The 12,847-nt window shown below is 39.3% G+C and overlaps 1 protein-coding gene across 2 annotated transcripts in view; it reads left to right on the forward strand.

The window, feature by feature from the left end:
• The window catches only part of LETM1 (leucine zipper and EF-hand containing transmembrane protein 1), an 86,304-nt gene that overhangs the window by 42,046 nt on the left and 31,411 nt on the right, over positions 1 to 12,847 (forward strand). For both annotated transcript variants that reach the window (XM_043972563.1, XM_043972561.1), the window contains exons 7-9: positions 1,099 to 1,218; positions 5,099 to 5,230; positions 7,471 to 7,659. In XM_043972563.1, coding sequence (XP_043828498.1) covers positions 1,099 to 1,218; positions 5,099 to 5,230; positions 7,471 to 7,659 — 441 coding nt within the window. The remainder of the gene's footprint in view (positions 1 to 1,098; positions 1,219 to 5,098; positions 5,231 to 7,470; positions 7,660 to 12,847) is intronic.

Below are 12,847 nucleotides of genomic sequence, written 5' to 3' on the forward strand. Positions count from 1 at the left end.
ATATACTTCCTGCCCAGTGGGCTGTTAGTAATGCTAATATTTACTTACATTTATATAGTGCTTTACAATGTGTTCTTCTTATAACAACTCTGTGATAATCCATGATTTGAGGAAGAAAAAAGTGAGCCTTCTGAGATGTGATTTGCCCATAGTCACCCTACCTAGTGAGTGGTAGGCTTAGAATATAAACCCAGTTTTTCAGTAGTTTTTCCTACCACCCCGAGGTGCCCAAGTAAGCTGATAGGAGGCAAATGTGGGTATAAAAACAAGTCCAGAAATGGGCAATATAGACTCGGAGAGCCTGGCAGACAGCTTTCAGAAAAGATTTATTTGACCTTTCTTGATTGCCTTGGCCCCTGCTGAAAGTCTTTGTGCTACATCTTGTTTTCTTTATTTTATTTTACTAGGTTAAGGGGCCACAGGAATCTACCAGTAGGAAAAGTCCATGCTTTCCCATAAACAGGTTCCTCTGAAAATTATTCAGAAGAGAGTTGCAAGCAAATGAAAAGTAGAGTGTTTTAGGCCCATTCCCGGAATTTTAAGCTTTTCCTTTCAGGCTTGTGCATTGATATCATACTCATTTTTCAAGGACTTTACTCATTCCAGAAATTCACGGGCCTCCATCTCTTTGGCTTCTGGAGAGGAGGAGTGCACTCTCCTTGTCTTCCTACTTTTCTGATAATTCCTCTTGAGCAGCCAGCTTCCCCCTCATTCCTTATATTTTTTGTACATCTTCCCATCACCTTTCTCAACTATCAGGCCTGGGCCCTGTGTTCTTTGTATTTTTCCCTTTACATATCTTCTTCCCTTATTTTCCTTATTCCCCACTTCTCCTGGAGGTTGTTGGTGCTTTTAATCAAAAAACTTAAAAAACAATTGTAGCTCTTTTTAAAGCCAATACGTGTGTTTTAACCTAGAACCATGTTTTGCTACTGCCTCTTAAAAAGCTTAGACAAACCTTGATTGAGATAAATAGTTTATAAGCTGCAGCTTACTAATCAGTTGTGTTAATTATTGATGGCTTTGCAAAAACCTTTAATGACTTTTTAAAAAACCAACCACATTTTTGTGACAATTTTATTTCATTCTATTTTACAGCTTATTGCTGAGGAAGGAGTAGATACTCTGAATGTCAAGGAATTACAGGCTGCTTGTCGGGCACGAGGTATGAGGGCTTTGGGAGTCACAGAAGAACGTCTCAGGGAACAACTTAAACAGGTAAATAACAAACACTTGTTTGTACAGAGTGAGGACTTGCTCAATTTTATGCAAATTAAATTGTGGGTATGCTAGATAATATGTGGGTTGTTCTTGAGAGTCACAAAGTGACTGAAAAACCAACAATTGCATTTTGATTGAATAACTCATTCCAGCCTTGTGACTTTGCAAACCTATCAGTTGTGCCTGGTACAGAATGGGTTGGGATAATTTACTTAGTATTTAGAGATGCTCCTTTGAAATGGCCTCTGTTGGATGTATTTCATTGTCCATTTTAGCATTTCTCAAACTGATTTCAGAACTCAAAGTCACTGGTCCTAAAGATTCTTAGGACATGCATACAGGTACCTCTGAGATAAAGGTGGGGAATAAAGGAAAATTTAGAGTGTAGAAAAAGAGACAATTTTCATACTGAAAATGTTCACTTGTGATAAGTATTTTTGTTATATATTTTATAGTATTTTAAAGTGAAAAATATTGCTAGTATTTACATTTTCCCTTGAAATTTCTTTTGATTGTCTTGTGGTTACTCAGAATGCAGTTTCAGAAATTCTGGTCTATTCTTTGGGCCAGAAGAAACAAATGAATCAAATCAAAAGATAATTTCTGAGCCTCCATCCATTCTTCTTCTTCTTTTTTTGGGGGGGGTGAGGCAATTGGGGTTAAGTGACTTGCCCAGGGTCACACAGCTAGTAATTGTTTAGTGTCTGAGGTCAGATTTGAACTCAGGTCCTCCTGAATCCAGGGCTAGTGCTCTATCTACTGTGCCACCTAGTTGCCCCTGATTTGTGAACCTCAAAGCCTTACTGACAGCAGTGCTAATAAGTAAAATGAAGTTGGTTTCACCTGAAGCCTTCTAGATGACTACTAACAATCAGAAACAGCATATATTCCACAGATAGTGTAATTAGCTACTAAGTAATCAAGAATTGGTCATATTTTTCTTAGAAAGGAGTGAAGTAGGGGCAGCTAGGTGGCGCAGTGGATAGAGCACCGGCCCTGGATTCAGGAGTACCTGAGTTCAAATCCGGCCTCAGACACTTAACGCTTACTAGCTGTGTGACCCTGGGCAAGTCACTTAACCCCAATTGCCCTGCCAAAAGAAAAAAAAAGGAGTGAAGTAATCTTTTGTCTTTGACAGGCTAGGAATTTTATCCCAGTTCTGTAGGTGCAGAAACAGAGATTGGGCATTTTTCTCTGGGCTCATTCTTTTTTTTTTTTTTTTTGTGAGGCAGTTGGGGTTAAGTGATTTGCCCAGGGTCACACAGCTAGTAAGTGTCAAGTGTCTGAGGCCGGATTTGAACTCAGGTCCTCCTGAATCTAGGGCCAGTGCTTTATCCACTGCGCCATCTAGCTGCCCCTCTGGGCTCACTCTTAACTCTTAAGTGTGTGTGATTCTCAACACGTTGGTTCTTCCTTGAGTGATTCCGTGTCTCCAGTCATGTGATGTGGGCATGTATTCTGCCAGGTTAGCCCACCTTCCAGCTTTCCTCAGCTCTTGGGCCGATCTGGTTTGTGTCATGTCCTGACTCCTCCCTAGATTCTCTCTGCCTCATGTGCAGGAGGCTTGTAATGTGCCACGGATAGTTTTCACTGCATGACTGATTTTTCCTCTCATCTGTTTATAATTTCTTATGCCATTTCTGGCATGCAAGTCATTGTTCATAAATATGGTGAAGGCAGCCTTCTACCACATGTCTCTCTGTAATTTATATTCTTTGGAGATTATAGTGTTTCATTTTTGTAGCCATGCAGCATCACCAACAGAATAGTGTTGGATTTTTGTATCATGCTTAGAATCATTTAAAGTGTAGCACATTTCCAAATTCAACCTAGTCTACTGTTCCTGTTCCAGGCAAAACTCAAGTTTTCCCCATGCCCCCTCTCAAGCTTGAGGATTTTGCCTCATACCTTATTGAGAAATAGAGGCTAGCTATTTCCATGACTTATTTGCATCTCTTCATGTCAGAATCCCTTGACATTATTCCTGGTTCTGTCTTCCTTTATCCTATTCTTTGCTAATGAGGTAGCCTTTCTCCCTGCCTAGGCCAACTGATCTATGTGTAGTTCATTTTCTATCTTCTCCAGCAGATTGCCTTCTCAGTCACCACCTTCCCCTCTCCCCTTAGCTTCCTGGTAACCTTTGCATCTTTCCTTGTCTATTCCTGCCTTCTGCGTTCAAACATGCCCAAGTCTCCTTTACTTATTTGGGGGTGGTGGTGGTGGAGGCAATGGGGGTTAAGTGACTTGCCCAGGGTCACACAGCTAGTACGTGTCAAGTGTCTGAGGCCAGATTTGAACTCAGGTCCTCCTGAATCCAGAGCTGGTGCTTTATCCACTGTGCCACCTAGCTGCCCACGTCTCCTTTATTTCTAAAAACTCTTCATCAGATCCTTCCATCTCCTCAAGCTAACATCTCAGATCTTGAAATCAGTCCCTTTTTGCCTTCAAAATCCTGACATCTCTAGCATGGCTTTCCATTTTGTATATGTGATCTTGTATCACCATGTTTCCTGATTTCATCTGTCCCAACTTCATGTACTGTTAGTAGTATTAAGAATCTATTTGGGGGGCAGCTAGGTGGCGCAGTGGATAAAACACTGGCCCTGGATTCAGGAGGACCTGAGTTCAAATGTGACCTCAGACACTCGACACTTACTAGCTGTGTGACCCTGGGCAAGTCACTTAACCCTCATTGCCCTGCGGGGGGCCCCCCCCCAAAAGAATCTATTTGTATGTACACACATGTATTTGTGTATTATTTTTGCTTGGATCTATGATCTTCTCAGTGTGGGGTGTTTCTTGATGAGGAAACACCATCTATCAATACATATCTGCCATGGTTCTGTGAATTTAGTCTTAGAGAGTTGATTAAGGCATCAGGAGATGATGACTGTTTAAGAGGTGGACATCTTGATTTCCAGGCTAACTTTCTATCTCCTCTGTAGTCCTTTGCATCTTTAGGTGTGTATTTGTGTGCTTGTGTCTGCATACACAGATACTGATAAAATAGTCTCAGGTAATACCATCTTATAGGTGACAATGCAAAAACTCGAAGAGGTTGTCCTATGGCTAGTAAAGAACAAATATTGGATCTGGACTCAGGCTTTCTAATTTCAGATCTAGTATTCTTTTCTTCACCTCTCATGGGACTTCTGACTTTCAGGTTGCTCTTTCTCACTGGAGCAGAAATCTTAGACTCACCTTAGCTCAGGATCTTTTCTGTCACAGCCTTCCTTTTCTATCCCCTGCTAACGATCTCAAGATTTCAGAGAAATGTATAGTAGCTTCTTACAGGTGAATATTATACACATTTCTGGATTCCACATTTAAAAAAAATAATTGATAACTATACTTTGTCTAGAATAGAGTGATCAGGATAGCAGAAGGGGAGAGAACTTAAGACCATGTCATAAAACCTTTTGTTGAAGGAAATTGGTGCTGCTTAGTCTGCAAACAGAAGACTTGTGGAAGGAGGACATTATTGCTCTCCTTAAGGACTTGATGTATTTAGAGATGGAAGGGCCCTTAGAGATCATTTGGTCCAATCATTTACATTTTACATTTACATTGACATTTTACAGATGAGGATACATGACTGAGAGAGGTTTAAGTGATTTGCTTTACATTGATAGTAATTAATGGATTTGAATACAGGTTCTTTGCTTACAAAATCTAGCTCCGTGTCCAGTATACCACACTGCTTCTTCAAAAAAGTATCTGAGAGGTCTGTAAAAAATCAAAAGAAATACTTGTGAGTCATTTCATCTGATCCTGAATCCGATAGGACCTTACTAGACTGTGTATTATGCTTAGAAGTAAATTCAAAGACAAAACAAAACATGTTTTCATAAAATCTGTGATCTCTTTTGAATTGTAGTGGTTAGACCTACATCTGAACCAAGAAATCCCTACTTCATTACTTCTCTTATCCAGAGCTATGTATCTTCCTGATACCCTGTCCCCAGCTGATCAGCTCAAAACAACCTTGCAGACTCTGCCAGAGAGTGCAGTAAGTATGACCTATCTAATTCATTTTTTCCTTTAATACAGAGACATTTTCATCTTAGTCTTTTTTCTGAATCTATAAATATAAATTTCCAAAAATCATTGCAACATTATGATGACACCTTTTAGCTAGCCACCCAATACAAATAATGACTTGCTCCTCAACAGCACCCTGTCATTGTCAAAAGCAGCAGGCATTTGGGCTTTGATTCTGGGAAGACCACTAAGCCAAAGGAAGAAGAAAAGACAAGAACCAAAGAAATCAAGCCCTGTTCCTTGGGGCTTGGGATCTAGCTGATAAAATAATCCTACTAGAGGGAAATGCTTAATGACATTGCCAGATTAATATGTGAAATGAGTAGTACCAGCAGCAAAGAGCTCCCTTGGAGGACTGCTAAGCAAAGAAGGACCATCTAAGGAAGGGGTACGGGGGCTAGACGTTGGGCAGGGCTTTGATAAGAGGAGTCCATTCCCATGATGATAATGTTTCTGTAGCACTTCAGAATTTACAAAATGCTGTCCTCATAATAGTCTTGTCAAGGAGATGAGCGCCACTATGGGTACAGAAGGGCGATAATCTGCCTCAGTTACCTTTGGTAGGTGTTGGGTAGCTAGGACTTGAATTTGGGTCGTCAGTCTCCAAGACTAGTTGGTACTTTCCCTGTTACACCAGACAGGGTGAACAGATTTTGGAATGATAGAGATTAAGATGGCAGAGCATGTCTATCACTACAGAGATGAGGAAAATGACCTAATATTAAGGATTCATGACCTCTCTTTTGAAGACCCATCATGTGGCCACAAGAACAGGAAAAAATGGGACACCTATCTCAGAATAGAACATTGGTAAAATATAAATGTCATTAATCCACTACTATTTTGCTGGGTAATCTTGGTAAGAACTGTAGAACTTTTATTTATTGATGGTGAAAAAATCAGATGAGTCCTGGTGGTTGACCTCAGAATTTTGGTGCTGTGAATCCTGTCTTGTTGCGGGGTGGGGGGTGGGGTTGGGGGTCATCTCCCCCTTGGTCATTTTGGTCTGTTTTTTCCAATACCAAGGCCTTTCTTTTTGTCAGAGAAAAAAGAAGCCAGATAAGATTTAAGCAACTAAGCCTTCTCTTATTTTGTCAGTTGTGATCCTGCGTACCGCAAGCAAAGGTCCTGTCCCTTCTTTGTTACCATATTTTCCCATAATAGCTTAAAAAATTGAACCCCCCCCCCCCCACCTCCAGTCCCTAAAACCAACCAATTTTGTTGCCCTTAGCTTCCCTCACCAGCCTCCTCTCCTTCTGAGCTTTAACAGTCCTGCAGGACTGGGCTGTGGTTTTCTAGTTATTCTTGGTTTACCTGGCCTAGCTTCTCGCTTCTGTGCATTTATTTTTTGGGGGAGTCAATTGGGGTTAAGTGACTTGTCCAAGGTCACACAGCTAGTAAGTGTTAAGTGTCTGAATCCGGATTTGAACTCAGGTCCTCCTGAATCCAGGGCTGGTGCTCTATCCACTGTACCACCTAGCTGCCCCTTGTACATTTCTTTATAAAATTCAAGTTGGTTGGTTGTGTGTATTTTTATTGGTTCCTTTTTACTAATCTCATTTTTTTCTTCTTTATTGGAATTGTTTCCCTTATGTTTTCAGAATTTTGTTTTTGGGTTCCATTCTTCTTGGGCTGACTTCCCTTGTAGAATTTTAGTCCATCAGATTCTGTCTTCTGAACTTTTGAAAAATCTTTCCCCCAAATCTTTGATGCTTTTCAGAGTATACCAAGTTCTTCTTTTCTGTCACAAACTCTTGGAGGGATTAGGTTCTCCTCTCCTGCCAGGGATCCTAACATTTCAAACTCCCCAAACCTCCTTGTTAATGACAATTAGATACAGAATAGAATTTTTCCTTATTGGTTCTTCTAAAAATGGACATCATTGCCAGATACTCATCTGTCCCTGTGCAATCTCTATGTACAGAAAGGCCTGAAATAATAATCAAATACTCAATAATATTGCCTTGCAAATTTTTGACTCTTTAGAATTCACATTTCTAGAATTTGACATTTTCTTTACATAGCTGTGGGAGGGAAGAAAACATGTAGAAATGCTTAAAAATCAGCATGTGGTGTCGAGGGGGTAAATTGGTTTCTCACTTAAAAATGGTTTCCTCAGCTGTAATGGTTACGAACATTCTTTTTAGACTATTTAGAAGTGAGACCAATACCGGTAGGACATAGATTATAGTGTTTTTTCTTTTACAGGCCAAAGAAGCCAAAGTCAAAGCTGCCGAGGTTGAAGGTGAGAAAATTGATAATAAAGCTAAACTGGAAGCCACTCTGATGGAAGAAGCAGCCATTAGACGAGAAAACGAAGAGAAGGAGGAGCAGGAAAGGCTGACTGAAGCTGCTGAGAAGGCCAGGGAAATTCTCCAGGAGGACACAGCTGGAAAGGTGGTTTTTGTATTGGAAAATGCAATGGTAGTGGGCATGCTTCCTTGGGTTTTTAGAGTCTTAACTTGTGCCCCTTTATATAATTGTGTCTAAATAATGGAATATGGTAGATGAGGGGATTTAGCAGATACTTAGGGGCCCACCTGGAGATTGATCTAAACTGATTGAATTGGGTGAGAGTGACTGACTGCTGACTAGCTTGTAAGCACATCTGGCTGGTACTTAAGAGGGCATTGTTCTTAGAAGCTAAAAACTTTGAACTTTACATCAAGACCATCTTCGGGTCCAGTGAACCGATGAATTTGAATGATGCTAGCCAATCAGCTTGAAGAACCTCCCATTTCTGGGAGGAGAACATGAAGGAGGAAGTGAATGCTGGTGGGGAACTTCTTCCTCTTTGGCTGGAGAGATCGGTTTGGTGGCAGGACTTCACAGGGGAATTTAGGAAGACTAGGACTTCCATGTTATAAGAAATCTGTTCTCAATCTTTCTCTCTTTACTATCTCATATCTTTTTTTTTTTTTACATATAAGGTATTTTATTTTTTCCGTTACATGTAAAGATAGTTCTCAACTTTTGTTTAGACAAGCTTTACAATTTCAGATTTTTCTCCCTCCCTCCCCTCCCTCCCCCCTCCCCTAGACAGCAGGTAATCTGATATAGGTTATATCTATATACATATATCTATCTATCTAGATAGATAGATAGATATATTTATATATATAATCTATACACACACACACATATATATCCATAATAACATTAATCCTATTTCTGCATTAATCCTGTTATAAGAGAAAAAATCAGGGCAGTAATGCAAAACCTCAAAATAGGAAAAAAAACCCCAACAGAACCCAAAACAAAAGAAATAGTATGGTTCAACCAGCATCTATACTCTACAGTTCCTTTTTTTTTTTTTCTTGGATTTGGAGATCCTCTTCTTCTTTTTTTTTTTTTTTACATATAAGGTATTTTATTTTTTCTGTTACACGCAAAGATAGTTCTCAACTTTTGTTTATACAAGCTTTACAATTTCAGATTTTTCTCCCTCCCCCCTCCCCTAGACAGTGGACAATCTGATATAGGTTATATCTATATATCTATATACATATACACACACACACATATATATATATATATATATATATATATATATATATATATATATATACACACACACATAATAACATTAATCCTATTTCTGCATTAATCCTGTTACAAGAGAAAAAATCAGAGCAGTGATGCAAAACCTCAAAATAGAAAAAAAACCAAAACAACAGCACCCGAAACAAAAGAAATAGTATGGTTCAATCAGCATCTATACTCCACAGTTCTTTTTTTTTTTTCCTTGGATTTGGAGATCCTCTTCTATCATGAGTTCCCTGGAACTCTTCTGTACCATTGCATTGGTGAGAAGAATATAGTCCATCACAGTAGGTCAACACTCAATGTTGATGATACTGTGTACAGTGTTCTTCTGGTTCTGCTCATCTCACTCATCATCAGCTCACGTAAGACCCTCCAGGTTTCTCTGAACTCTTCCTGCTCATCATTTCTTACAGCACAATAGTATTCCATTGTATTCATATACCACAACTTGTCCAGCCATTCCCCAATTGATGGGCACCCCCTCAACTTCCAATTCCTTGCTACCACGTAAAGAGCAGCTATAAATATTTTTGTACATATCTCATATCTTTTAATAAACCCTTAAAAGCCTAAATGCTTGGTGAATTTATCAGTGATTTTAGCCAGTTTCCCCCAAAAAACTCGGGGGGACAGATTAAAACCCACATTTAGAATTTTAAACAACACATAATCTAGTGACTTTTTGCTTTAAACAATAATGTTTTTATATATATTTGTAGAGTATGAATAGAAATGGTGGCATTTGGGGGCAAACTGGAAACAAATTTTCAGTGATTTTTAAAAGTGTCACTATTTTCCTTTCTGACTCCTCAAATCTCCCTCTAGAATTTCTTCTCAGAGGTGCTTTGTTTTTATTTTATCTTAATTTTTGTCCCTCACTGTGACCATCAGGCTTCTAGACCACTTACTGTTCTTATTCATCCTTGTCTTCATTTGTCTCCATATCCAACCATAACCCCACAAACTTTAATGATTAACTGGCTCCACCAACCTACCAGAATTGGTCAACTTCTGAAACTTTCTTCATCCCATCCCCCAGCTTCTAATCCCTGAATAGTTCTTACCATCTGCTTCCTCCATTTCTAAATAAAGAGCTGCTGAGTATTACTAGAGAAAGTCAGGAAACAGAACTTTGTTACCTTCTACATATTATCCATTGCAGATTGACAATGCATAACCATACCTTGGTCTCCAGTGTCATTTAGTAATAGAACAGTCTCTTTACAGTTCTTTTCATTGCCCATAGTGTCTGTTATTCCTCATTCCTGAATCTAGTGTCACCCCACCTCTCACATAGCTACTAATCTTGTCCAGGCATTAGCAAACATTTTTGTTTTTGTTTGTTTTGTTTTTTGGCCAGGCAATGAGGGTTAAGTGACTTGCCCAGGGTCACACAGCTAGTAAATGTCAAGTGTCTGAGGTCGAATTTGAATTCAGATCCTCCTGAATTCAGGGCCGGTGCTTTGTCCACTGTGCCACCTAGCTGCCCAGCAAATATTTTTGTAAAGGGCCAGGTAGTAAATATTTCAAGCTTTGTGGATGTAAAATCAACGATAATGTATAGGTATTTGTGGAACAAGAAAGAAAGCAAATTTCTACAAAATTTTTATTGATGAAATTAAAAATTTAATAATACTAATAGAGAGAGAGAGAGAGAGAGAGAGAGTGTGTGTGTGTGTGTGTGTGTGTGTAAAATACAAGTCTGCTAATGAGAAGAATGTAATTCTTTTTGGGGGAGGGTAATTTTTTTTTTTTTGGCGGGGCAATGGGGGTTAAGTGACTTGCCCAGGGTCACACAGCTAGTAAGTGTCAAGTGTCTGAGGCCGGATTTGAACTCAGGTACTCCTGAATCCAGGGCCGGTGCTTTATCCACTGTGCCACCTAGCCGCCCCCTGAGGGTAATATTTTGCTTAATTGAGATTCAAAGTTAGTTTTCCCTCTCATCAAAATTGATTGCAAATGTTCATCTGTTAGTGCTAATTTTTAATTCACATAGATAAGTGTTGCCAAATACTGATATTAGTCCATGAACATGATTTTAATTGAACATATTCATTGCTTAGAAGGCATTTATAGAATTCTATTCAATTCTTCTTTGAATGTTTGCCTTTTAGGACTTCATTCATTACATTTACAAATTAATCATTTTCATTTGAAGGTTAGGTGAAAAGTCCTCAGTTGCATGGTGGATTTTGAAATATGGAAATTACTTTTGTACTTGGACTGACTGAAGTGCAAAAACCACTGCTGGAATTGTAGTTTGAGCTCAGAAAAGAAATCCATTGTAGATTTGTGTGGGAATAGAGCTCTCACTTTTTGTTTTGACTTTTGACAGCACAGGAAGTATATAAGACAAATTGACTTTGCTTGTGATTCATAGTGTTAGCTGTCATTGTATTAACTTTATTGCAGTATAAATTTTGCACATATTGTTCTTCCTTGTTATTTTAGATTGAATTAATTAAGAAACATCATTAACTCTGCTGCAAAAGCTAATTTCCAAAGTCATTCAGTGTTCAGTATTAGTGCTTGAAAGTACTTCTTTTCATTTAGAAAAATTTCATTCTCAAGCCTTGAACTAAAAAAAACCCATAGTAAAACTTTTTTCTCCCTCTTCTTGTTTTGACATGATAGTTATGCATTGACAATAAAAAAAAAGTAAGATATCACAGTGCTGTGGTAACTACTGTTGAGTTATAAGTATATCACTGTGATTGCCATTGCTCCGAGTAGTGGGGTAAAGTGATGAGAGAATATCACATGGGTCTCCATCCTAACTACTCAGCTCTGTCTTTGTAGCACAAAAGCAGCTGTGGACAATAGGAAAACGAATGTGGCTATGTTCCCATAAAGCTCTATTTTAAAATGTCAGAACCATTCTTTGCTCACAGGCTGTACCAAAACAGGCCTTACATCACATTTGGCCCTCGGGCTGTATTTTGCTGACACCGAACTAGTCTCAACTTTGCTGCGAATATTGAAGTCCTGATATAAACATTCTCAGTTCCCCTCTTTTTCCATCCTTCAGACTCCCAACATCATCATCTGTTTTCTCCTCCTTCCCTCCAGTCACAGACAAGGAACATCCTTATCGCTCAGTAAAACTAATCTCTTTCCCTGTGCCTTTAATCTCATTCTTTATTGTCTCCTCTATGGTTTTTTTTCCCCAGTAATCATCCTCCTTTTGTGTATCTTCAATCAGAAATTCCTTCCCTTCTTATCATGCATACATGTGCAGATTTTTCCAATTTAGAACATATAGCTGTCCCATATAGCTACTATTCCATTTCTTCCTTTCACTGCCAAACTTCTGAAAAAAGTCTCCTACATTTCTCTCTTTTTTTTTTTTTTGGCGAGGCAGTTGGGGTTGAGTGACTTGCCCAGGGTCACACAGCTAGTATGTATCAAGTGTCTAAGGCCGGATTTGAACTCAGGTCCTCCTGACTCCAGGGCTGGTGCTCTATCCACTGTGCCACCTAGCTGCCCCTCCTACATCTCTTAACTCCTCTGCTTCAATAACTTTTCTCTTTTCTCTTGCAGTCTGATTCATACTAATCTGTTGTGTGGCAAGCAAAACAATATGTGGTCACCTTATCTCTGTCCCAAGTTTGGGGAAAATTAGCTGGGGTTCCTAATATAGTGCTCCTTATAAATTAGAGGCTGCTGTACCAGTTTGGGGCATTAAGCATTTATTTTATTTATTTATTTATTTATTTGCTGGGCAATGGGGGTTAAGTGACTTGCCTAGGGTCACACAGCTGGTAAGTGTCAAGAGTCTGAGGCCGGATTTGAACTCAGGTACTCCTGAATCCAGGGCCAGTGCTTTATCCACTGCGCCACCTAGCCGCCCCTGCATTAAGCATTTATTAAAGCATATTAAATATTAGTAAAGAGAGTGCACATGGCTCTGAAAGATAGGAAAGCCTAGCTAGCAAAGAGAAGAGAGAGAAAAGAGAAAATGGGGAACCCTAGTGGGCTGTGTCTGCTCTCCCCAAGTTCCCCAGGCCAAAGAGCTCTGTCAGCCCAAGCTTAAGCTCTC

This window comes from Dromiciops gliroides, chromosome 6 (genome assembly GCF_019393635.1).
Source record: "Dromiciops gliroides isolate mDroGli1 chromosome 6, mDroGli1.pri, whole genome shotgun sequence".
NCBI classification, from domain to species: Eukaryota; Metazoa; Chordata; class Mammalia; order Microbiotheria; family Microbiotheriidae; genus Dromiciops; species Dromiciops gliroides.